Source organism: Ruditapes philippinarum, unplaced genomic scaffold, assembly GCF_026571515.1.
Source record: "Ruditapes philippinarum isolate M1 unplaced genomic scaffold, ASM2657151v2 ctg13244_1_1_1_1, whole genome shotgun sequence".
In the NCBI taxonomy this organism is placed as follows: Eukaryota; Metazoa; Mollusca; class Bivalvia; order Venerida; family Veneridae; genus Ruditapes; species Ruditapes philippinarum.
The window spans coordinates 1,908-25,681 of NW_026854020.1; the positions used below are offsets into that span (position 1 = coordinate 1,908).

Genomic DNA, 23,774 nt, shown 5'->3' on the forward strand with positions numbered 1-23,774 from the left:
TGTTTTGGCAGTTTCATTTTCACGTGTTTTTTTTTTCAAATTATGAGACAATGTTTATTTGGTAAGATCTGAGCAGGTCTTTAATTATTTTTTTAAGTATTGTGCGTATAAACTTACTGAACATTTAGTCTTGTTTGCTTCAGAATTGACTTTCGGTTCATTACGACGCTTCTTTGTTATTGAAATACTTTTCGGTAATTGTTGAAACTCCAATCGTTTCAAGCGTTTTTTGAAAGTGATCATTTACACGACAGCACTTGTCAAAATAACGATTAAAAACTTTGATTTATTGTATTCTCTTTGGTATTTTGCTTACTTAGTTCGAAAAAATGATGTTGAAAACTATCATTTTAGTAGGAGGACCCATGAAAGGTAATGCCATTGATATGAATTGGCTGCAAAGTCCCACTGACTGGATCATGATTATCATTATGAATAAAGAAAAGCTCTTTGAAAAGGCCACAGGAACCTGAAATTCTATCTAAAACAAAAAAATAACGATTTAAAAAAAAATCCCATACATATACTAATATGAAATTAGGCAAAGCCTATGAACGGGGAAGTCGTTAAAAATTCCTTTCATTCTTTCCGTTTTAAAGGTGTCATTCCGTATTACATGCACCGCTTCCGTTTTCACTCGGAACACTCGACGATTATCATTTATCCGAAAAGTTGAGATTTGTTCCGTTATCGGAATACCCCGCCTATTATCATTGAGTTAAATTGTAAATGGCGGCGCCCGACTAGAACTGACACTGAAAATTTCATTGATAGGTATAGAATTCTATATATTTTTTAATTGTTTTTTATTTGATTTTCTTTTAAATATACACGTGTAGTCTATAGCCGGGCAAGCCAAAGCCCGGACCCGCTTCGCGGGCCCGGTCTTTGACTTCCCCGTATAAAAAACACAAGGAAGGCAACAACATTTCCCCACCCACCGCCACATTTACCAGGGATATTCGTAAAAACGCCTGGAATTTACTTCCGAGCACACTAAATCAATAAAGCACATTAAAATCTACCAGAAACACAACTTAATCTTATCAACTATCCAACTTTTACGCCAATTGAATGAATTTATCACTGCTCTTCTCTAATCGTCGGTTCCATTGCCAGTTCAAGAGATAAACTCCGTCATACCGTTATTGACCGGTCTTTGTAGATCCTGAAATTCTACCCAAAACAAAAAAAGAGAACGATTTAAATAAAAATCCCATATTAAATACTTCTTTTATAAATATGGGACTTTTACTTCAATCATTTTTTTATTTTTTTTGGAGAGAATTTCGGGATCTTCAAATCCGGTCAATAACGGTATGACGGAGTTTATTGCTTGAACTGGCAATGGAACCGACGATTAGAGAAGAGCAGTGATAAATTCATTCAATTGGCGTAAAAGTTGGATAGTTGATAAGATTAAGTTGTGTTTCTGGTAGATTTTAATGTGCTTTATTGATTTAGTGTGCTCGGAAGTAAATTCCAGGCGTTTTTACGAATATCCCTGGTAAATGTGGCGGTGGGTGGGGAAATGTTGTTGCCTTCCTTGTGTTTTTTATAGTATATGTATTTGATTTTTTTTAAATCGTTATTTTTTTGTTTTGGATAGAATTTCAGGTTCCTGTGAAAAGGCTAAGCCTCAAAGCGAGCTCGATTTTATTTGTGAAATAGTATAAAATAATGGTTCATTTTTATTTTACATTTTCCGTTTTAAAATTGTCATTTGGTATTTTATACACTGCTACTGTTTATTCTGGTTCCCTGACCTATTATGGTTCCCATGTAAGTGCGCAGGACACCAGTCCGCTTTCGTTTTCAATCAGAATTACGTCGGCTTTTATCATTATCTTTTTGTAATGTGTCAATATGGTACTTCGGACTAAAGTTTTTAAAACGATCACTATCTAGCAGGTACTCGCGTTACAGTAAAGCTCGCTTTGCGAACAGGGCCTTCGGGCCAGCTCTTCTAGCTTGCTATTATAGAACATTTAAATTTAAACCCATCGGCTGTACACATGTTATGTTTTCAATACACTTTATACTGCATACTTTTGGCCAAACAATTCACTTAACTACACACTATCTACTGGGACTAACAGTATATCAGTGGATTGTGTCGATCTTTATATCAATTAATGTGACATCCATCGGACCCCTTCAGAAAATTGTGCAGACAGTTCGTGATTGTGAATGGGTCTGTTATTTGGTACCACTTATATACGGAAAAAAATCACTGCTTTCATTATACAATGTACATTCAAAAATGTTAATAAATTGAGAACCAGCTTAATGTGTTCCATTTTATATAGTTATTTCTCCCTGACTCAGCATGAACTTTACTGATGTAATGAAAGGTTTAAGAGAATAAGAATAAATACAATATCATACATGACTTGTATTTCCTTTCCTTCTTTTATTTACAATTAAGAAAAGAAAAATAATCAAAATTCGATTAATTTATTCAGCCTAGTTTAGTTTCTGGCAAGTAATTTCTGCAAAGTTACTGGCCTGAATGGCAAGTTAGTTAAAAATGTAAATTTTGAAGAGTTAAGTTAACAATGTTAATTTAAAAGACTGACAAAAAAATGTAATATATATAAAACAGAACCTCTCAGGTTTGATAACCCAGTAAATTCAATGTTAATGCACTTAATGAGATTCCTTTTTTCAATATTGAGGAATTTATCTAAATAAGGTTAACCTGGTTCCAATAGAGAGAGCAGCAAATTTTTATGCTCCCCGAAAAATTTCGGGGGAGCATATAGTCGGCGCCTTGTCCGTCTGTCCGTCCGTCCGTCTGTTGTCTTGTCCGGAGCATAACTTGAAAACCCTTGGAGATAATTTGTTGAAACTTCATACAGTGGTAGAGGGCATCGAGGGGGAGTGCAGTGTCAAAGAACCATAACTCTATTATGCCCGGTTTTTGAATTATCTCCCCTTATAGAAAAATCTTGTCCGGGGCATAACTGTAAAACTATAAGAGATATCAACATGAAACTTTGTAGGTGAATAGATCTCAATGGGTAGATGTGCAGTGCATAAGAACAATAACTCTTTTCATCCTAATTTTGGAGTTATTGCCCTTTGTTAATTTTAATACTTTGAACTTTGTCCGGAACATAACTTGAAAACCCTTGGAGATAATTTGTTGAAACTTCATACAGTGCTAGAGGGCATCGAGGGGGAGTGCAGTGTCAAAGAACCATAACTCTATTTTGCTCGGTTTTTGAATTATCTCCCCTTATAGAAACATCTTGTCCGGGGCATAACTGTAAAACTATAAGAGATATCAACATGAAACTTTGTAGGTGAATAGATCTCAATGCGTAGATGTGCAGTGCATAAGAACAATAACTCTTTTTGTCCTAATTTTGGAGTTATTGCCTTTGTTAATTCTAATACTTTGAACTTTGTCCGGAACATAACTTGAAAACCCTTGGAGATAATTTGTTGAAACTTCATACAGTGGTTAGGGGCATCGAGGGGGAGTGCAGTGTCAAAGAACCATAGCTCTATGTTGCCTGGTTTTTGAATTATCTCCCTTATAGAAAAATCTTGTCCGGGGCATAACTCTAAAACTATAAGAGATATCAACATGAAACATTGTAGGTAGATAGGTCTCATTGAGTAGAGGTGCAGTGCAAAAGAACCATAACTCTGTTAAGCCTTATTTTTGAATAATCTCCCCTTTTAGAAAAATCTTGTCCAGGACATAGCTGTAAAACTATAAGAGATATCAACATGAAACTTTGTAGGTAGATAAATCTCAATGGGTAGATGTGCAGTGCACAAGAATCATAACTCTACCTTGCCTAATTCTGGAGTTATTGCCCTTTGTTTATTTTTACTTTTTGAATTGTCCAGGACATAACTCGGAAATCATAAGAGATATCATCAAGAAACTTTGTAGGTTGATAGATCATATTGATTAGAAGTGCAGTGCAAAGAACTGTAAGTCTGCCTTGCCTAATTTTGGAATAATTGCACTTTGAACTTTTTCCACGGACATAACTCTGAAACTACAAGAGGTGTACTTTCCTGTGTCCAAAACCTATTCTGGGAGCATCACCCGGCTCAAACCGGGCTCTTGTTTATCCAGTTGTTGCTGGTTTGATACAAGGGCGAGGCGAAATTCTCATTGACAGTTGATTTTAATGGTCATTTGCCATTCACTGCTGATTCAGAAATCAAGTGGGATAAGTAGTTCATCACTTCCTGAAATTAGTGGTATTTAAAGACTTAAAGTTGTCCAAGAAAGCAAGTTAGGTGGGTCAACCACTGAGATATGATCAAAATTGTGTTGATATCTGCAAAGAAATTAAAACTAACAAGCAAACAAATACATTTATTTCTTTATCTTTCAGGAACAAGATTTCGTCCACTATCCTTAGAAACTCCAAAACCATTGTTTCCAGTGGCAGGATTTCCTATAATTCATCATCATGTGGAAGCATGTGCACAGGTACTACCACCACTGAGGGAAGCAGTGGTCTTATGGTTAAGGTGTCTGCCTATCAACCCCGGATCATGGGTTTGAGCCCTGATTGAGTCACAACCATGTTTCTTCATATGACACCAGTCCTGGTTAGTTCCAGGAAACGTGTTTGAAAGTGATTAAAAATAAGTTGCAAGAACTTGTTTCACAATCAAGTTTAAATAAATATGTTTGAATTAAACAAGGTAATGTGCAAATTTCAGCTCTTTGTAAAGATTGTCCTTTTTGGGGTGTCAATGGCTTAATGGTTAAGGTTGTTGACTTCAAACCACTTGCCCCTTACTGCCGTGGGTTAAAATCTTGACAGGACCCTGGATTCTTTCATGTGAGGAAGCTTATATCCAGCTAGCTTATGGAACCTCGGTGGTTTTACTCAGGTGCCCGTTCATGCCTGAAATAATGCCAGAATGGCATCTGAGTTCTTCCTCCACTTGTGAAGCAAGAAAGTCGCCATATGACCTAGTATACTGTTTTGGTGTGATGTAAAACCTAATCAAAAAAAAAGAAAAAAAAGAAAAAAAAAGAGAAGACCTTTGATCATCCTTTAACCTGTATTCAATTTTAGCACTTAAGTTTCACAGAATTTATTTTTGTTGTGTTGTTTTCCTTCCCTTTCTTGTTTACTACAAACTTTTTGACAGACACTCTGTCCATGAACCAACCAATACTAACTTACTAAGCAGTGAATGTAAACTTAGTATTTAGGGTACATGCATTTGATGTAAAAAGTTTTGTGTAACGTTCTTATAGATTAAGTGATAACCAGCTAAGTTAATAAAAGGAATTAAATTGTCATGATTTGAAGTAATGGGGTTTCAATATTAAAATATAAAGATTGAGCATCCAACAGTATGGAGCCTGGTCAGTCAGAACGGATATGCAAAAAAGGTGGCTCCAGCAGCTAAAGAGTTAAAGACAGTTTTCTTTTTTCAGGTTGAAGGAATGAAGGAAGTGATACTGATTGGGTTTTACCAGCCAAACGATGCTCTTAACAGATTTATAACTCAAGCACAACAACAGTTCAAAATTCAGATAAGGTAAGCAAATTTTATCACAGAGTTTGCACATGAACAGTAATACTTAGTGCCCAAATTTTACATATTTATACTAATAAATGCCCTAATTAGAGACAAAAATTATTAATCAAGTGATGTGCTGTAATAATCAAGTGTTTTAAATCAAAGGTCAAGGTCTCACTTGCATGTTCACTTGCATGTCCGAAGTCATGATATGATTGCAAATATATGGTCGTGTCTGATGCACGACTGAAGTTTCTGCAGATTTTTTATATATAATATTAGTTCTCAGTTTTACATGAATTCTTATCATACATAAAGGTATCTGCAAGAGTACACTGCCCTTGGAACCGCAGGTGGAATTTATCATTTCCGAGACCAAATTCTTGCTGGAAATCCGGATTATTTTTTCCTGATGAACGCGGATGTGTGCGGAGATTTTCCTTTAAAGGAAATGTTACAGTTTCATATGAAGAAACCAGCTTCGACATATTGTACCATTCTTGGAACTGAGGTAATGTTCAGATGTTTGGACTGATAGTTTTATTAATTATGTAACTGTTGATATTTTTCTATTTTTACTGCATATACCAAAGGAAAGAAAATCATATCATATAATTATGAGTCATGTGAAGAAACATGGTCCTCTGGAGGGTTTGAACCCACAATCCCTGGATTCAGAGGTAGAAACTTTAACCAATAGGCCATGATTTCCTAAATTAAGGCCATTTTGAGCAGAGAAATGGCCCCTTTATGTTTTGGCTGAAATCTTAGTTTTGTGGCACTTCTTGAAGTTCTTGTCATGTGACTCTAATTTTATGTATATTTCTTTTGTGATCTTAAAAATGTCTTACATTAGACATTGAGCAGTACTTGTATATAAATTAGAAAAAAAAGCATTGTGTAAGTGAGGATTACATGTGTGAATGCAGAATGGAATTTGTACATTCCAGAAATAATTGTCTAACATAACATGTTTTTTGTTGGATTCAGGGTTACATCTTAAGGTGGAATGGCATACTTTTTAGCTCACCTGTCACAAAGTGACAGGGTGAGCTTTTGTGATCGTTTTTCGTCCGGCGTCCGTCCGTAAACTTTTGCTTTAAATGACATCTCCTCATAAACCACTGAGCCAATTTCATCCAACTTCACAGGAATGTTCCTTTGGTGGTCACCTTTAAAAATTGTTCAAAGAATTTAATTCCATGCAGAACTCTGGTTGCCATGGCAACCGAAAGAAAAATCTTTAAATATCTTCTTTTAAACAACCCTAAGAGCTAGAGCTTAGATATTTGGCATGAAACATCTTCTAGTGAGTGTCTACCAAGTTTGTTCAAATAAAAGCCCTGGGGTCAAAATTGGCCCGGCCCCAGGGGGTCATTGATTTTCCCTATATGCATATAGTAAAAACTTAAAAACTTAAAAATCTTCTTTTAAAGAACCCAAAGAGCTAGAGCTAAGATATTAAGCATGAAACATCTTCTAGTGAGTGTCTACCAAGTTTGTTCAAATAAAAGCCCTGGGGTCAAAATTGGCCCGGCCCCAGGGGGTCATTGATTTTCCCTATATGCATATAGTAAAAACTTAAAAACTTAAAAATCTTCTTTTAAAGAACCCAAAGAGCTAGAGCTAAGATATTAAGCATGAAACATCTTCTAGTGAGTGTCTACCAAGTTTGTTCAAATAAAAGCCCTGGGGTCAAAATTGACCCCGCCCCGGGGGGTCATTGATTTTCCCTATATGCATATAGTAAAAACTTAAAAAATCTTCTTTTAAAGAACTCAAAGAGCTAGAGCTAAGATATATAGCATGAAACATGTTCTAATTGGTGTCTACCAAGTATGTTCAAATAAAAGCCCTGGGGTCAAAACTGGCTCCGCCCGGGGGGGGGGGGGTCATTGATTTTCTTTATATGTGTATAACAAATACTTAAAAATCTTCTTTGAAAAAACCCAAATAGCTAACGTTTAGATATTAAGCATGAAACATCTTTGAGTAAATATCTACAAAGTTTGTTCAAATAAAAGCCCGGGGGTGAAAACTGGCCCTGCCCCAGGGGTGTCATTGTTTTTAACTATATGTGTATAGTAAAAACTTTAAAAATCTTCTTTTAAAAAACCCAATGAGCTAGAATTTAGATGTTTAGCATGAAACATCTTCTTATGGGTGTCTACCAAGTCTGTTCAAATAAACAAATAAAAGCCCTTGGGTAAAAATTGGCCGGGGGTGGGGGGGCTATATACAGGTGAGCGACCTCAGGGCCATCATGACCCTCTTGTTTCTTTTTTTTTTTTTTTTTTTTTTTTTTTCTTTTTTCAATTCGCTCTATAAATTTACAAATGTACATTGTATTAAAATTTAAAGTAAAATGAAAATGTTTGTTTCACTGATTTTGTAACTGTGTTGCAGGCAACACGGCAGCAGTCATTGACATATGGTTGTATTGTAGAGAGTAAAGATACACATGAGGTACATATAGAATTATTATTTATTGTTATTTATTATTTTAATACAAAGCCTTGTAAAACTGTTTCTTATTACTATTGTCTTATATTTCAACAACATCATATAATCTAGTAACGTTAATGTTGTGTTAGAGCAACTTTAAATAAATTCTATTATTTTTAACTCTTTGCATGCTGGGAAACTTGTCGTCAGATAAAACGCCATCTGCTTTTGTCAAAATTTCTCAAAGAAGAATTATATTCTGAATGTCTGAACAGTTTTGAATGTGACTAGACTTCAAATTGTAAAATGTACTAAGATTTGTATTTTATAAAAATATGAAAAATATAAATTATGCAAGTATTTGTACTTTAAAACCCCCCAGAAAACTAGGTGTTAATAAATTAAATTTGACCTCGTATATTTCTTTAATCGATATTGCTGTCTGTTTAATTAAGAACGCAAGCAGGAGAAGCTATTTTATTTTCACTATTTTTAGTTCTGATATGAATGTTGTACATATTTATTTTCTAATATTTAAGTTAAGTGTTGGTCAGGTACACAACTTTTCTTTTTAACTTTTCTTCCCTTTGCAACACACATTTGGGCTAGTTTTTTCATTTTCCTCAAGAAGTTTTCTTTTTGCTTAAACTTTCAATATTATTTTCTATCATTGTTGCACCACGGATGCAAATGTTTTTTTAAAAAGAAAGTGGGAAAATCATCTTATATCATATCATATGTTAAGTTTGTAAAAGTGATATTATGCTCATTTTTTACATTGTCTAGTTGAGCTGAACAAATACAGTAAACTCCACTTATATTGATATCACTCATAATGATATACTGCTTATAACAATGCTGTGGTCTTGACACTTTGTTTTTAAATTGGTTACCTTTTGGATATCTGGATATAACAATATAAATTCAGTAGTGTTCTGAATATAGTTATAAGTGGAGTTTACTGTATATCTTGAGAAAAAGAAAAGAAAAGTTACAAATTCACATATATAGAGATTATGAAAGAGGGTTTTTTGGCAAAAATTCATATATATAGATATAGATATATCTTATCAGTGAGGGTTTTTTGCACATTTGTGATGAAAGTTTGTGTGGGACTTTTATTTTCTACTTCATTTGGTGAAAAAAAATCTTCTTAAGTTTGATAAATTGACTGGATTATTTATTTATACATGTACATAAACACTGACTTTAATTGTGCTTGTCATATTTGAGTTTGTAATATGATCAAGGGATACGATACATGTTACTTTATGAAGGATGTTTCTGCTGCTGGAATTTATATTTTGGAGCTTATCTGCTTTTTTCTCTCTTTCTGAAACACTTTGAAAGACCTACACAATTTTAAAGACAAATACTTTGATTTTCTTACCTGCACAGCTTTTTGCAAGGCATTGCAAATCTTTATTTAATTAATACATGCAACATATATGGCCAGTTAGAATATACTGAAGCTACATTTATTACTGAAGTTATTGGGTAGTTTGAATATAAACTGTATTTTCAATCTACTTTTTATTATGATAAAGGACCTTATATGGCATGCTGTAATTCCAAAAGTAATCAGTAATTATTTTCATCTGGATTGAAGTTGAAATGAAAATAGGATTACTTAACCCTCAATAAGTTAGCTAAAAATCTTAAATGGACTTTGCAATCTTTCAATCTGGACAAAACCATTTATCATTTTCAGCTGCGTAGATGCTATGTGTTAAAGTTTTAAACAAATGAAGAATTTTGATTACTTTTTTAACATAATCATTATATGTTATATTTATATCTTAAAGTAAAATACTAACTATAAAGTGTACGGTAGCTACCTATCCATTGAAAAGAAAAAACAGTGGGGAGCACAGCTACAAAAATAATTTTTCATTGTTAGGCTTATTATACTCTTCATTTAAATTTCATAAGCTTTTTTTAAATTTATGCATTGTTCAATGACAAAATAGAAATTGATTTTACAGAAAAAAAAAGTTATTTAATTGTATCATTTAAAGATAATGTATAATATTTCATGATGTTATTTATAAATATTTGACTTTCAATTTGGTTCATTTTCAAAATGGTGTTGTTTTTCAGCAAATATTCTGAACAAGCAATATGTTTTTTAACAGATCATGGCTTTAATAACATTATCTTCTGAAATATCTTTCTTTTTTCACAAGTTTAAAGATTTTAAAAGAGCATTATGTTGTTAGAATTTACATTTTTGCTCTTGTATTTAATTTTCACCCTATCCTTAGACACTTTAATAATTTGCACGTAGCAAACTATACCAGTTACAACGAGACAAGTTAAATTGTATCGAGAAGGGTTTACAAAGCATGTTTCCAGACCATTCTAGTTGAAAGACCCTGCTTTCAAGTTTTGTATAATCATTGCTGAAATCATTGAAGGTGTTGTTCTTGTTTTTAATTTTAGTGATAATTATGTATTTTTCATACATTTATCACAATAAAACAATATTTGTGAAATTTTCACTGCAGTGGGATATCATATTAACAATTTAGAGCAGATAAAAGAGCAATGTGGAGTTGTTTGAATTACCATTTTCTGATGACTGAATGTAACCCATACAACTAGTGCAGGTCAAGATCAGTCTGAATGTCCCTAGTTTGAAGGTAACCCATACAACTAGTGCAGGTCAAGATCAGTCTGAATGTCCCTAGCTTGAATGTAACCCATACAACTAGTGCAGGTCAAGATCAGTCTGAATGTCCCTAGCTTGAATGTAACCCATACAACTAGTGCAGGTCAAGATCAGCCTGAATGTCCCTAGCTTGAATGTAACCCATACAACTAGTGCAGGTCAAGATCAGTCTGAATGTCCCTAGCTTGAATGTAACCCATACAAATAGTGCAGGTCAAGATCAGTCTGAATGTCCCTAGCTTGAATGTAACCCATGCCAACTAGTGCAGGTCACGATCAGTCTGAATGTCCTAGCTTGAATGTAACCCATACAACTAGTGCAGGTCAAGATCAGTCTGAATGTCCCTAGCTTGAATGTAACCCATGCAACTAGTGCAGGTCAAGATCAGTCTGAATTTCCCTAGCTTGAATATAATCAATGCAACTAGTGCAGGTCAAGATCAGTCTGAATGTCCCTAGCTTGAATGTAACCAATGCAACTAGTGCAGGTCAAGATCAGTCTGAATGTCCCTAGCTTGAATATAACCCATGCAACTAGTGCAGGTCAAGATCAGTCTGAATGTCCCTAGCTTGAATGTAACCAATGCAACTAGTGCAGGACAAGATCAGTCTGAATGTCCCTAGCTTGAATATAACCCATGCAACTAGTGCAGGTCAAGATCAGTCTGAATGTTCCTAGCTTGAATGTAACCCATGCAAATAGTGCAGGTCAAGATCAGTCTGAATGTCCCTAGCTTGAATATAACCCATGCAACTAGTGCAGGTCAAGATCAGTCTGAATGTCCCTAGCTTGAATGTAACCCATGCCACTAGTGCAGGTCAAGATCAGTCTGAATGTTCCTAGCTTGAATGTAACCCATGCAACTAGTGCAGTCAATATCAGTCTGAATGTCCCTAGCTTGAATATAACCCATGCAACTAGTGCAGGTCAAGATCAGTCTGAATGTTCCTAGCTTGAATGTAACCCATGCAACTAGTGCAGGTCAAGATTAGTCTGAATGTCCCTAGCTTGAAATATAACCCATGCAACTAGTGCAGGTCAAGATTAGTCTGAATGTTCCTAGCTTGAATGTAACCCATGCAACTAGTGCAGGTCAAGATTAGTCTGAATGTCCCTAGCTTGAATATAACCCATGCAACTAGTGCAGGTCAAGATTAGTCTGAATGTTCCTAGCTTGAATGTAACCCATGCAACTAGTGCAGGTCAAGATCAGTCTGAATGTTCCTAGCTTGAATGTAACCCATGCAACTAGTGCAGGTCAAGATTAGTCTGAATGTCCCTTGGCTTGAATGTAACCCATGCAACTAGTGCAGGTCAAGATCAGTCTGAATGTCCCTAGCTTGAATGTAACCCATGCAACTAGTGCAGGTCAAGATCAGTCTGAATGTTCCTAGCTTGAATGTAACCCATGCAACTAGTGCAGGTCAAGATCAGTCTGAATGTTCCTAGCTTCTGATCTTAGTCTGCACTGTTTGCTTTCTGAGTCAGTACATATTTTAAAATTTCCCCATAAAGTGATGAATGGTTAAATCCAGTTTGAAAGATGGACTAGTCCATTTAAGATATTATGTGTGGTATAAGGTTTAAAAGGTCCATTACCATCATGTAAACTTAAAGCGGCATGCCTCCAGATAAGTGTTAAGTTTAATATATAAAGAAAGTAATATATGTAAAAAAGTTGAAAATAGTGTGAAAATATTATCATGTAATTACAAAATTAAGTGCTTTAATTTAGCCAAATTCAACTCATCCCATAAATTAGTTCATTAGATATTCCTCTTTTCTTTTAATGATAGAAATAGTAAAGCATAAAACAAATGCTGATATTTCACCTGGATTATGAGTATTAAGTATTATTTACACATTTCCTATATTAAAGATTTATTCTTTTTACATTTTGTTTTCAAAAACATTTTCTACTTATCTGGAGGCGTTGCACTTTAATCGTCAGCAAAATTTTCCCAGAAGAAGATACTATTACTGTATTATGTTTTTTTACTTTACCAAGAATATTTATTTTGAGATAAAAGTTAATAATAATTTATTTAATGGATAATTGTAAAACTGTCTTTTTATGTTAATATATTTTTAATTGAGGCACATACTACAATAGTTCTACGCTTAAGTGTATATTTCATTTATAATCTTTCAGATATTTATGTTACATGGTCAAGTATTAGAGAAAGCCATACATGTTATGCTTTTCTGTTTAGAAGAAAATGCTATTGCATTGTTGTTGTTGTCATGCAATAAATTTAAATTAATGTAGTCTATTATTAAAACATTTTGATAGCCGTGAACATTTAATTTGCAATACTTGCTGTGCAATTGTTAGGCAAGGTGCATAATTCTGAAGAAAAAAAAAAATTTAAGTTAATTATCCTTTTTAAATTGTTTTTTTTAAAGTTTTTTTTATAAATATTTTATTAATAGTCAACCCTTTTTAACTTCCATGTATTTTTTTTGGTCTAAATTGTTTATTGATAGTCATTGCCTATAACAGACGCGTGTTAACACCCATGTCTTGTTTATTTAGATTCTAATAATAGATTGGGTCTTGAAGACTTTCATTGATAACTTTAGAGGGGCATTTTTGGTCACTAAATGTTTTCTTGCTTTATTTAGGTCATGCATTATGTTGAAAAGCCAGAAACGTTCATCAGCACTACGATAAATTGTGGAATTTACTTGTGTTCTCCCACCTTGTTTGGTCCCCTAGAAGTGGAATTTAAGAAAAATTTGGAGCAAAATTACAAGTATGTAGTAATCTTTATTCAGAGTTTGAGCAAGTTTTTGCAGCAGAAGATTTTTAATCAGTCAAATATGAACAAGGGACATTGTCAAGGTTTAATCTTTTAAAGAAATTATGTGAAGATTATATTATATGAATTTGAAAAATGTTTATTCATGGATTGTACATGAAGTCATGAATTTGTTAAGAAATTCTTGAATCTCAATAATATTGTGTTCACATGTGAAATTATTAAAGGAAAAGAAATCATAAATTAATATATTAAATACATTATTATGATTAAGGGAAGGTGGGAGTTATAGCTTGATCCAAGAACAATAAATTTGACTGGTTCAGGTTCTATTTTGTAATTATCTCCCTTTGTTTAAATATTTCATTGTGTTCAGAGCAAGTCATGAGAAATTTGATATTTATTAGAAATTTGTAAACTAGAAAAAAAGCTTGATTTGAATACTTATATAAATAGATTATGAATATTCAATAGCTATATTTATGCCTCAAAATGCGGGTTGGGGGTATTAATTAAATATCTCTAGTAATAAGTTTTAGTTCTGATAAATATAAATTATTTTCTTTCATCTGCCAATATATACATCCTACATAATATATTTATAAAGATTTTATTTTTTTACTTGCTTTTATGGAACTAGGGATATATTTCATATCATATTTTATCCTTTCTGATATCATCAGTTCTCATTTGTTTGTTTTTGTTTGTTAAGTTTAGCGCAGAAGTAAGTATGGTTGGCATCATTATCATTGTTGAATGTTGCTTATTTAATTCTACGATAGTTAAATTGCTTGTGTTAAACACTTATTGACATCTTTATAATACTCATGTATGAGAGATAGGGAGAGGATATTAAAAATTTTGTTCTGTTGTTTTTTTTCTGTGTAAATATGGAACATATCTCAACAGTTTTCTACAGTTTTCTGTAATGACTGATTTAAACAACTTAGATGTAAAAAATAGAATTACAAGTATTCACAGTGCATCCATGTGTTTAAAACAGTTCACTATTTAGCGTAGATAATGTGTAAGCAGCAGGACAGCTCAGTCGGTAGAGTTGTGAAACGGTATTCCAAGGGTCCAGGGTTCAATCCCCGTCAGGCTGCACAATTTTTCTCACCCCGTAACACATGACATGAAAATCATTTCTTATAATTATAAAGAGTATGCATTCTCCTTTGCTATATATCTCTCTGAGTGTGTTGAGTTATGTATCTCACTGACACTCATTTCAAACAGTGTGATATGATTTGTATCTCACTAATAATTTTCCATATCTCTTCAAAACAACAGTATATATTCACTCTTTTAGTTTTTAGTATTAACAAAAAATAAAGGTCTGATAGTCAAGATTGATAACAAAAAATACAGCCCAGTATTGATGTTGCTTTTTCTATCACAAATTAAGAGATCCTTTGCATTGGTAAAGCTTTAATGATTGGGAATTGTCTGGGTCTTTGTCTTTATATCACTTCACTTTAACAACATTATAGATTTATTTCCAATGTGGAGAAACAAATGTTACAAAATCTTTTGTATCATAAGGAATACAGTAAGGTAGTCTGTGAAGTGTTTTTGTCATTCTCAAGTGCCAACAGTTCACACATAAAACAAGAAATATATAGAATCACACAGGGTTGTCTTTTATCAGTTAAGCTGAAGAGTCGTGGTAATTTTAGAATTAAGTGGCAGTAATAATTCGAATCATTTAAGTTGATCTGATTCTGTAAAATATTAATTGGAGATAAATCTCTTTTAAGCAGCTAATCATAGTTCTAAGTCAAATTTATTTCCTTTGCATTAACAAGCATTAACAATTTGGTACAAGAAGTGATAAAGTACAAAGTACAGTGAATGATTTATATAGTTAAAAGTTGACTCTTAGAATGAAATTATTGACGGAATAGCAAACAGAGTAGGGTAAGATCAGGAAGCACAAATTTGACGTGTTGGTCTGTTTGCATGGGTAGAATCAAATCCCGCTAACAAGCTAAGTGTAAAAGGTCATGTGTTAATCCTTTAGGTTGAAGGTATCATCAATAAAATGTTCAATGTGGTGGAGATTATATTCAATTTGCTAGATTGGTATGGGTATTTTTGTATTGAAAACTAATAATTTTATAAGGTGAATGATTAATTAATCATGAAATATTTGAATGTTGAATTATATTAATACTAAGTTTATTAAGATAATATCTTTAGAAAAAACATTATTTGTTATAATTTATTTGATATTAAATAATTATGTATTTTCATCAGCTATGATGAACAAGGTTTTGGGTAAATATTTTTGCATGCACAGATAAAAGTTTATATAGGGACTATTGTATGACTGAAAAAAAAAAGAAACAAAAAAAAAAAATCTTTTAAATAGATAAAAAATCATTAATTTTTGTTAAATTTTGACTGGTGAAGTGTCTAAAAATTATAAAAATTATCTTTAAAAAAAACAATGTAGTTATTTAGAATTTTTTTACATGTTATATACAAGTCCCTATGAAACTAAAATACAAACAGTTCAGTTTTTGTCCAGTTAAAATGTGTATCTGTGTTTAGTCAGTTGACAGCCCTCAGTTGCATTGAATGATGATACAAAAGTTACATGGGATGTCTTTTATACATTCAGCTTTTGTTGGTATTAACACAATCATGTACATGCTTTGAATAAATGCGACACACCCCTTCATGCAGTTTTTGCTATATTAATTATTATATTTGAACAGTTATTTCACTGACATCATTAAAAAAAAAATTGGCAATGTAAATAAATAACCTGTAAAAGGTGAATCTAGGCTTTAGAAATTTCAACTGTGATACTTCACTCTGACTACATTGTACATTATGATATAGAGGATATTTATCAAAGAGTTTATTTGTAATATAGAAATTCAAATACCAGTCTAAAACTCCCTTGTCTGATTGGATGATTGTATATTTAAATTTGACCAATGGTAAAGCTTCAATTTCAGACTGGTTACTCTTGAACTGGAAATTCCTGTTGACTATTGTTGTGTTAGAATTTTGGTACGAAATTCTCTGTAAATAATTAAGCTATTGTTTGCATTAGAAACAGCTGACTTCTCTGAATATTGAGAACCGCAATACCTGTTAGAAGGTTTTTATTAGTGACAAAGTTTAAGAAACAATAAATTTTGCTGCATGTTTAATTGTGTAGAATGTTAAACTAATTGATAAATTGTTCTTATTATTCAGAAAAATAACAAGAGTTTATACATTGTACTTAGTGCATTGTGTAATGCATGAATTTAACATATAACATTACAGTTTCATGAAAGCTTTGAGCATGATTTACCTTTGACCCTTTCAGATTTTAGTATGAATAGAGAAGATAGAGTGCATTTAGCTTTTGTGTTGGTGTTGTATAATACTTTGTATATTAGTTCTGCACTGATCAGCAGTAAATTTTCATGTGAGCCATAATCATATAAACTTCTGATTTTTTCGCTACACAGTGTATTGGAATATTGTGAATTGTATTAAGTGCATAATTTTATTTTAAAAAGCCTTAATTTATAAAAAACAGTTTACATCATGGTATTCTTCATTGTGGAATTAATAAATATATAATCATATGTCAGTTATTCTGAATCCATGAACTGACAAATTGTTTCTAATAGAAATTTATGAAGACACAAAAATATGGCCAAATTTGTATGTGCAAATTTATGTAGGTTAACCAATAATTTACATGAGTGTATAGTTTTTAGCTCGACTATTCGAAGAATATGAGAGCTATTGTAGTCGCCCCGGCGTCGGCGTCGGCGTCAGCGTCCGCGTCGGCGTCTGCGGTGGTTAAAGTTTTTTGTAAAGTCAAATATCTCAATTATTACTTGTGATATTCAATTGAAACTTACAATAGTTATTTATAGTAACAAGGTACATCAGATTGACAAGTTGGATAACTCTGCCTACAATATTGACAGAATTATGCCCCTTTTTAACTTAGAAATTTTGGTTAAAGTTTTTTGTAAAGTCAAATATCTCAATTATTGCTTGAGATATTCAATTGAAACTTACAATACTTATTTATAGTAACAAGGTACATCAGATTGACAAGTTGGATAACTCTGCCTACAATATTGACAGAATTATGCCCCTTTTTAACTTAGAAATTTTGGTTAAAGTTTTTTGTAAAGTCAAATATCTCAATTATTGCTTGAGATATTAAATTGAAACTTACAATACTTATTTATAGTAACAAGGTACATCAGATTGACAAGTTTGATAACTCTGCCTACAATATTGACAGAATTATGCCCCTTTTTAACTTAGAAATTTTGGTTTAAGTTTTTTGTAAAGTCAAATATCTCAATTATTGCTTGAGATATTCAATTGAAACTTACAATACTTATTTATAGTAACAAGGTACATCAGATTGACAAGTTGGATAACTCTGCCTACAATATTGACAGAATTATGCCCCTTTGGAACTTAGAAATTTTGGTTAAAGGTTAAAGGTCTTCAAAGATATTTACTTGAAACTTTACACGTGCACGTAGGGTCATAATTGGAGGGTCATAATTGTATGTCACTGACCAAGTTCCATAACTCTATCTTGCATTAAGGCTGATTCATATCCCTTTTTCTACTTAGTCTCTTGGTTAATGTTTACATGCAAGTTTTACATATCTCAATAACTATTAAAGATATTTATTTAAAACTTCACATATGCATTTAGAGTCATAATTGTAGTTCACTGACAAAGATCCATAATTCTATCTTGCATTTAGGCTGATTTTTCTCCCCTTTTTTAACTTAGAAATTCATGGTAAAGTTTTGCTTGTAAGCTGTTGTCTCAATAACTACTGAAGGGTTTGTGCCTTTTTTTGGGACAATTTAAGCATTAATAATAATAAAGCTGTGAATACTTAATAAAACATCTTAATAACAAGCCTTTGTACCCTGTTAAATTTATGTATTCATAGGTAATTAGTATTATTATACTCAATAAAACACCCTTGTGACATTACCTTCCGAATAGTCAAGCCAATACTGTATAATTAGACTCTCTCCAAGGCCTATAACTTGAATTTATAAAAAAAAATTAGCCCTTTTGTGAACTTAAAAAATTTAACATTATCAAGGCTCTTTTACTATCAAGCACTTAGAATAGTCGAGCGTGCTGTCCTTCCGACAGCTCTTGTATAATGAATTGTGGCTAAGGGGCCGTTATGTATACAAAATATTGTATGTTTGCGTTATTTTAACCTAAGGGCATTGATAACTTTGAAATATGCTTTTAAGTTGGAAAAAAGATACCTGTATGTATGGAAAATAACGCATATATTTTACTGAGAGTATGTGTGAAAATTTGAACTTGTAGAGATGTATACATGAGAGGCCTGTATGTGTGGAAAATAACATTTGTATATATAAGTTTAAACTGAGAGGTATCTTGTTTGGCAGAATCAAACAATATACCTTCTGCCCCTCACTGTTGTTGGTTCGAATAGAACTCTTTAGATGTAAGGCAGCTATCTAGCTAGCTTATGTTACGTCGTGGTTCTACTCAGGTGCCTGTAGGTGTCTGAAATTATGCACGGAAGAGATCCTTAGGTCAAATCCTTCACCGAGAAAAGCTTGAAAGTCGCCATATGACCTATACTGTGTTGATGTGACCAAATACTCAACAAAAAAGGAACAAAGATCACAATTGTCTTATGAATGCAAATGCAGGTTATATTATTATATTGAGGTCAATCAATGAACAGAATGTCCCGACTGAGCTTTTTAAGGCCAAATACATGTATTTCCATCTAGCAATGGACTTTGTTTGTTTTTTTATCATGATGACATTCACAGGGATTGATTTAATGGTTATTAGACCTACTGCTGTAAAGACACCTAGTATTTTCTATCAACTTTATCACAAATTCTAGCAAGTTACACATGATTATAATATTTTCATTGTTTTAGCTTCTTTAGTATCAAGTGTTCATTTCTGTCTAACTAGTATTGTGTTTATATCATATAGCATCATGTTGTCTGTAACTAAAACAAACTATGGTAAACTTAGTTTCATTGTTAGTTTTCTTGGATAACAGTCTGGATTTTTCCATTAACATTGCATGATAAATCTTTATAATGCTGGCATCTTGTTGTTTTATTATTCTTGTACTTGTGTTTGTAATCACTCAATTTAGATGAATAGAAAAAACTATATTTCCAATGAATGGAATATTGAGAGATAGTATAGGTGACTAGGGAGTTGATAATTATCTTATTTGATATTATGTGTTGAAACCTAAGTATTAATGAGACCAGTTTGTTCTGATATTATATTGATTTAATTGTATTGATGGATAAGAAATAAAAAATACATTGAGAAAGATTATATTCTTAATGATGTTTAATTTACATGCTGTAATAATCATACACCCAGAGACCAAAATTGTACTCTTTAAGTTCATGTGAAATTGTTTTGAATTAGATACTTAAGAGTTCTAAATTTATACCCCTAATTAATATCAAAAGTGACAATTTTAGAAAATAATGTACTAATTAACATAGAAAACAGACATTTGTTCTTTTAAACAATTGCTCCCATATAGGAGGGGGTGGGAGGGCATTTGTCTGCTCTTCAACAATGCTTTTAGGGTGACAGTTGTCCTAAAGGGATGTCATATGTCCTAAAATTGATTAACATTACAAGCATTACATACATTGTACTTATTATTTAAATGTTTTATCGTGGCCAAACTCAGATTACTTTACTTTAGAATGTATGAAATTTCAAACAGACAATAAAATATCCTGGATTTATCATAAAAATATTAACATAAATAAATATCTATGAATCTGAATCTAGGGCTTGTTGGTTCTATCCTTGGGTAAACATTTACTAGGCAAAATTTCTTGGTGATAATTTTTCTCTTACACCTGATTTTAAAATCGTGTGATGATTAGTTACTTACAGAAAAATTGCTAATTTCTGGTTTACTTAGTAATCCAGGTGAGCAGGTTAAGTGGATTGACCACCGAGTTATAACAAGAAATGCGTTAAAGTCAGCATTAGAACCAGATTTACAAACATCTGTGAATTTTGAGTATGACATTTTATCTATCCTTGAGTCAAGAAGCAAAAATTAAATATTCTGACCTGAGAGAGTAAAAGGTTGTTTGATATATTCATATTGCACAAAGTATATAAGATTAAAATGATGTATGTTACAGTTGTGACTACAACACTGCTCCAGCAAAAGAAGTGATTAGAATGGAACAAGACATCTTCGTACCTCTTGCCTCAACCGGTAAACTTTATGTGTACCATACGGATCGATTCTGGAGTCAAATCAAATCTGCTGGGTAGGTGTAAATTGTAAATTTTCTCAACCAACTACATGTAATTACTATAACTAGTTTGCCACTTATTTGTGTAGGTCAAGGTCACAGTGATGCATCATACCCTCATGTTATTAAACAGAATAGTTTCCCCAGTTCTAGTTTTGTGACATTTATTTATTATAATAAAATTATGATGATTACATAATACTTCTAAATTTAACACTGGACTAATGAAATATGCATATATATGTACATAAATATACCACTGTAAAAGCAAAAAGTTGGGCCTCTGGACAAATTTTAATTGTTACATAATGTTTGTCACAGGCATATAGCTGAAAACATATTGAAACTTCACAAATGAATAGATTTCATTGAGAATGATTCAAGTGCTTAAAAACTATTACCATGTTTTGTATTAGTTTGGAGATATTGCCCTTTGAAGTTTATTCTTGTATCCTGAGCATAGCTGAAAGTTTTGTATGTATAATCTTGGAACTTAATAGATTTATACATTAAACATTAAATTGTTCATTAAAACAATATCAGGGGGATAGTCACATTTCATATACAGATTTGATCATAGGTCTTGACTTGATCTAGCCTTCAATAATGTCATTTGTATCTGGTTTGGTTTTTAATTGTTTTATTTTCATGCTTTTTTCTTTCTATTTTAGTTTAAAAATTATTAAGAAATCTTCTCATGTTTTGTATTATTTTAGAGCTGCAATATATGCTAACAGACATTACCTAGATCTGTACCAAAAGTCCCATCCAGAGCGTTTAGCCAAGAACGGTGTAGGTAAACCACAAATACGTGGAGACGTGTTTATACACCCATCAGCTCAAGTTCACGAAACGGCTGTGGTACATATTTTAAATTTTCTTCTTTCTTTAAAGTTGCTACTTAACAAATTGAAGTCAGCCTATGTAGAGGTAACCATGGTCAAATGATTATGGTTGTTGAGTTCAAACCACTTACCCTCTCATTACTATAGGTTCGAACCCTGCCAGTGACTTGAGATTCTTTCATGTGAGGAAGCTTTCCAGTTAGTTTACTGAACTTCAGTGGTCCTACTTGGTGCCTGGTAATGCCTGAAAAAAATGCACAAAGATGCACCTGAGGTGATCCTCTACCAGTACAGCTGGGAAGTCGCCCTATGACAAAACAGTCTTGCTGTGACTTAAAACCAAAAAGATAGGGTTCAAAGCTTGTAAGATGGTTATCGTTGTAAAGTATATTTACACAGCAAATTGTGATTTACCATGATTCAACATTTGGTTATATATAACTTTAATTGTTGCATTGAGATTATTGCAGCTTTCTAATTTCACCGGGACATATATAAATCATCTTCCCAACACTTTCTGGGCAGTCCCCATATTTACAAGACAATCCTGGTTATTATGGCATGTATGCATGAGTTCCAAGTTGTCCTGTAAAAAATTATTGGCTGTTTGGTTCATTTTAGATAAATAGCAGATATTCTTAAGATTGTCTTGTTTGAAATAACAACAACAGCAAGACTTGATAATTTACATATTATTTATACATTATATTTTATTGAATCCCTAAGTTTTACTTTTTATAAAAATGGCCTTGGACACAGACTCAACCTTGTCCTACTGCCCATATAACTATGTAGTGTAATGATTCAATTAAACAACAATGTGATATGGTTTTATATATTTCAGCTAGGACCTAATGCTACAATTGGGAAGAATTGTGTTGTAGGGGAAGGTGTCAGAGTGAGGGATTCTGTGATTCTAGAAGGAGCTGTATTACAGGTATTACAATTATTCTTTTGTTTTTACTTATCTGTTTTATAAATGGAAGATAAATGATGTGATTTAGAGTTTATACACAGGTAGAATCAGAAACACTTACTATATTTATTCACATTGAAGTAAGAGTGATAGTCTGATATCATTGTAGAAATTATTTTTTTTTGTCTGTTTTATTATTTTTTTGTGGATTGATTTACAAAATTGGTGGGAGTTTCTAAAATCTTTATTAAATACCATGTTTATACTTCTATTTTGTGCTCTGCTTAAGATGGTTCTATAGGATAAGGACTGTAAAGTTCACTTACCACTGCCAGCAATAGACATGCTATATCAAGTCGAGTTAGATTATTTTCATTTTTGGCAATTTTTAACATTTTTTTTTCTATCTTTTTATTTTTAAAGAGTACTTTGGTAAACTATTTTGTAGGATCATTGTTGTGTGTTAGACAGTATAATTGGATGGAATTCTCAAATTGGAGTCTGGACTCGCATTGAGGGAACTCCAAATGACCCAAACCCAAATAAACCTTTTGCGAAAATAGAAACTACCCAAACATTTACAAATGATGGCAAATTGAACCCTTCCATTACAGTAATAGGTAAGTCTGGTATTACTATACTTCACATTTTGTTTGTGCAAAGTGGACCCACCTTCCCCAATCTGATATATTTTGCTGGTAAAACGTAAATCTGTTTTCAGTAGTCTGTTTTAGTAGCCATGGCTTTGATTATATAATTTATATTACATAGTTTTCTTATTAGAGAGGGAAGTTGGGCATACATAATGTTCTTCTTGAACACTATGCTAGTATTCTAAATGTTCATGCTGAATATCTATATATATGAATTTGACCAATTTTCACTCTTGACATACTATTCATAATGTTAAGGTAAAAATTTAAAATAAGAACTGACTGAATAGCGGATGTTACGCCTGATCTTTGTCTGCACAGGTCATAGGGGTAGAATCTGTTGTTGTCAATAAAGGAAGGGTTTATGCATTTGACAATTGATATTTTGTCAGTTTTGTTAAATTTGAGGTTTAAAAGCCTAAAAACATAAGATTAGAATTTCTTACATAAATGAACTGGGTTGCTTTAAACAGAAATACATATATGCAAAGATAGTTAAGAAATAATTACTTTAAAATAAATCGAAAATCGTAGTTTTATGCTTTTCTTAGCCTAGTTTGAGTGAAAAGCGTTTAAACGCTTTTCATTTTGGGTCAAATTTTTACAATTTGAATAATTATTATGGAAAAACGAATTGCGCGAATGATCTGAAGTTT

At 32.4% G+C, this 23,774-nt stretch overlaps 1 protein-coding gene across 1 annotated transcript; it reads left to right on the forward strand.

Annotated features, from left to right (window-relative positions):
* Window positions 1–212: 212 nt before the first annotated feature.
* Window positions 213–23,094, forward strand: LOC132738691 (mannose-1-phosphate guanyltransferase alpha-A-like; the record flags this gene model as incomplete). Its single annotated transcript, XM_060726279.1, has 12 exons — window positions 213–372; window positions 4,365–4,462; window positions 5,429–5,532; window positions 5,833–6,025; window positions 7,921–7,980; window positions 8,499–8,513; window positions 13,257–13,387; window positions 15,653–15,673; window positions 20,588–20,719; window positions 21,421–21,565; window positions 22,394–22,486; window positions 22,914–23,094. Coding segments are annotated over exons 1-12 (1,216 nt in total), but the record flags the coding sequence as incomplete, so codon positions are not given.
* Between the last annotated feature and the right edge of the window lie 680 nt (window positions 23,095–23,774).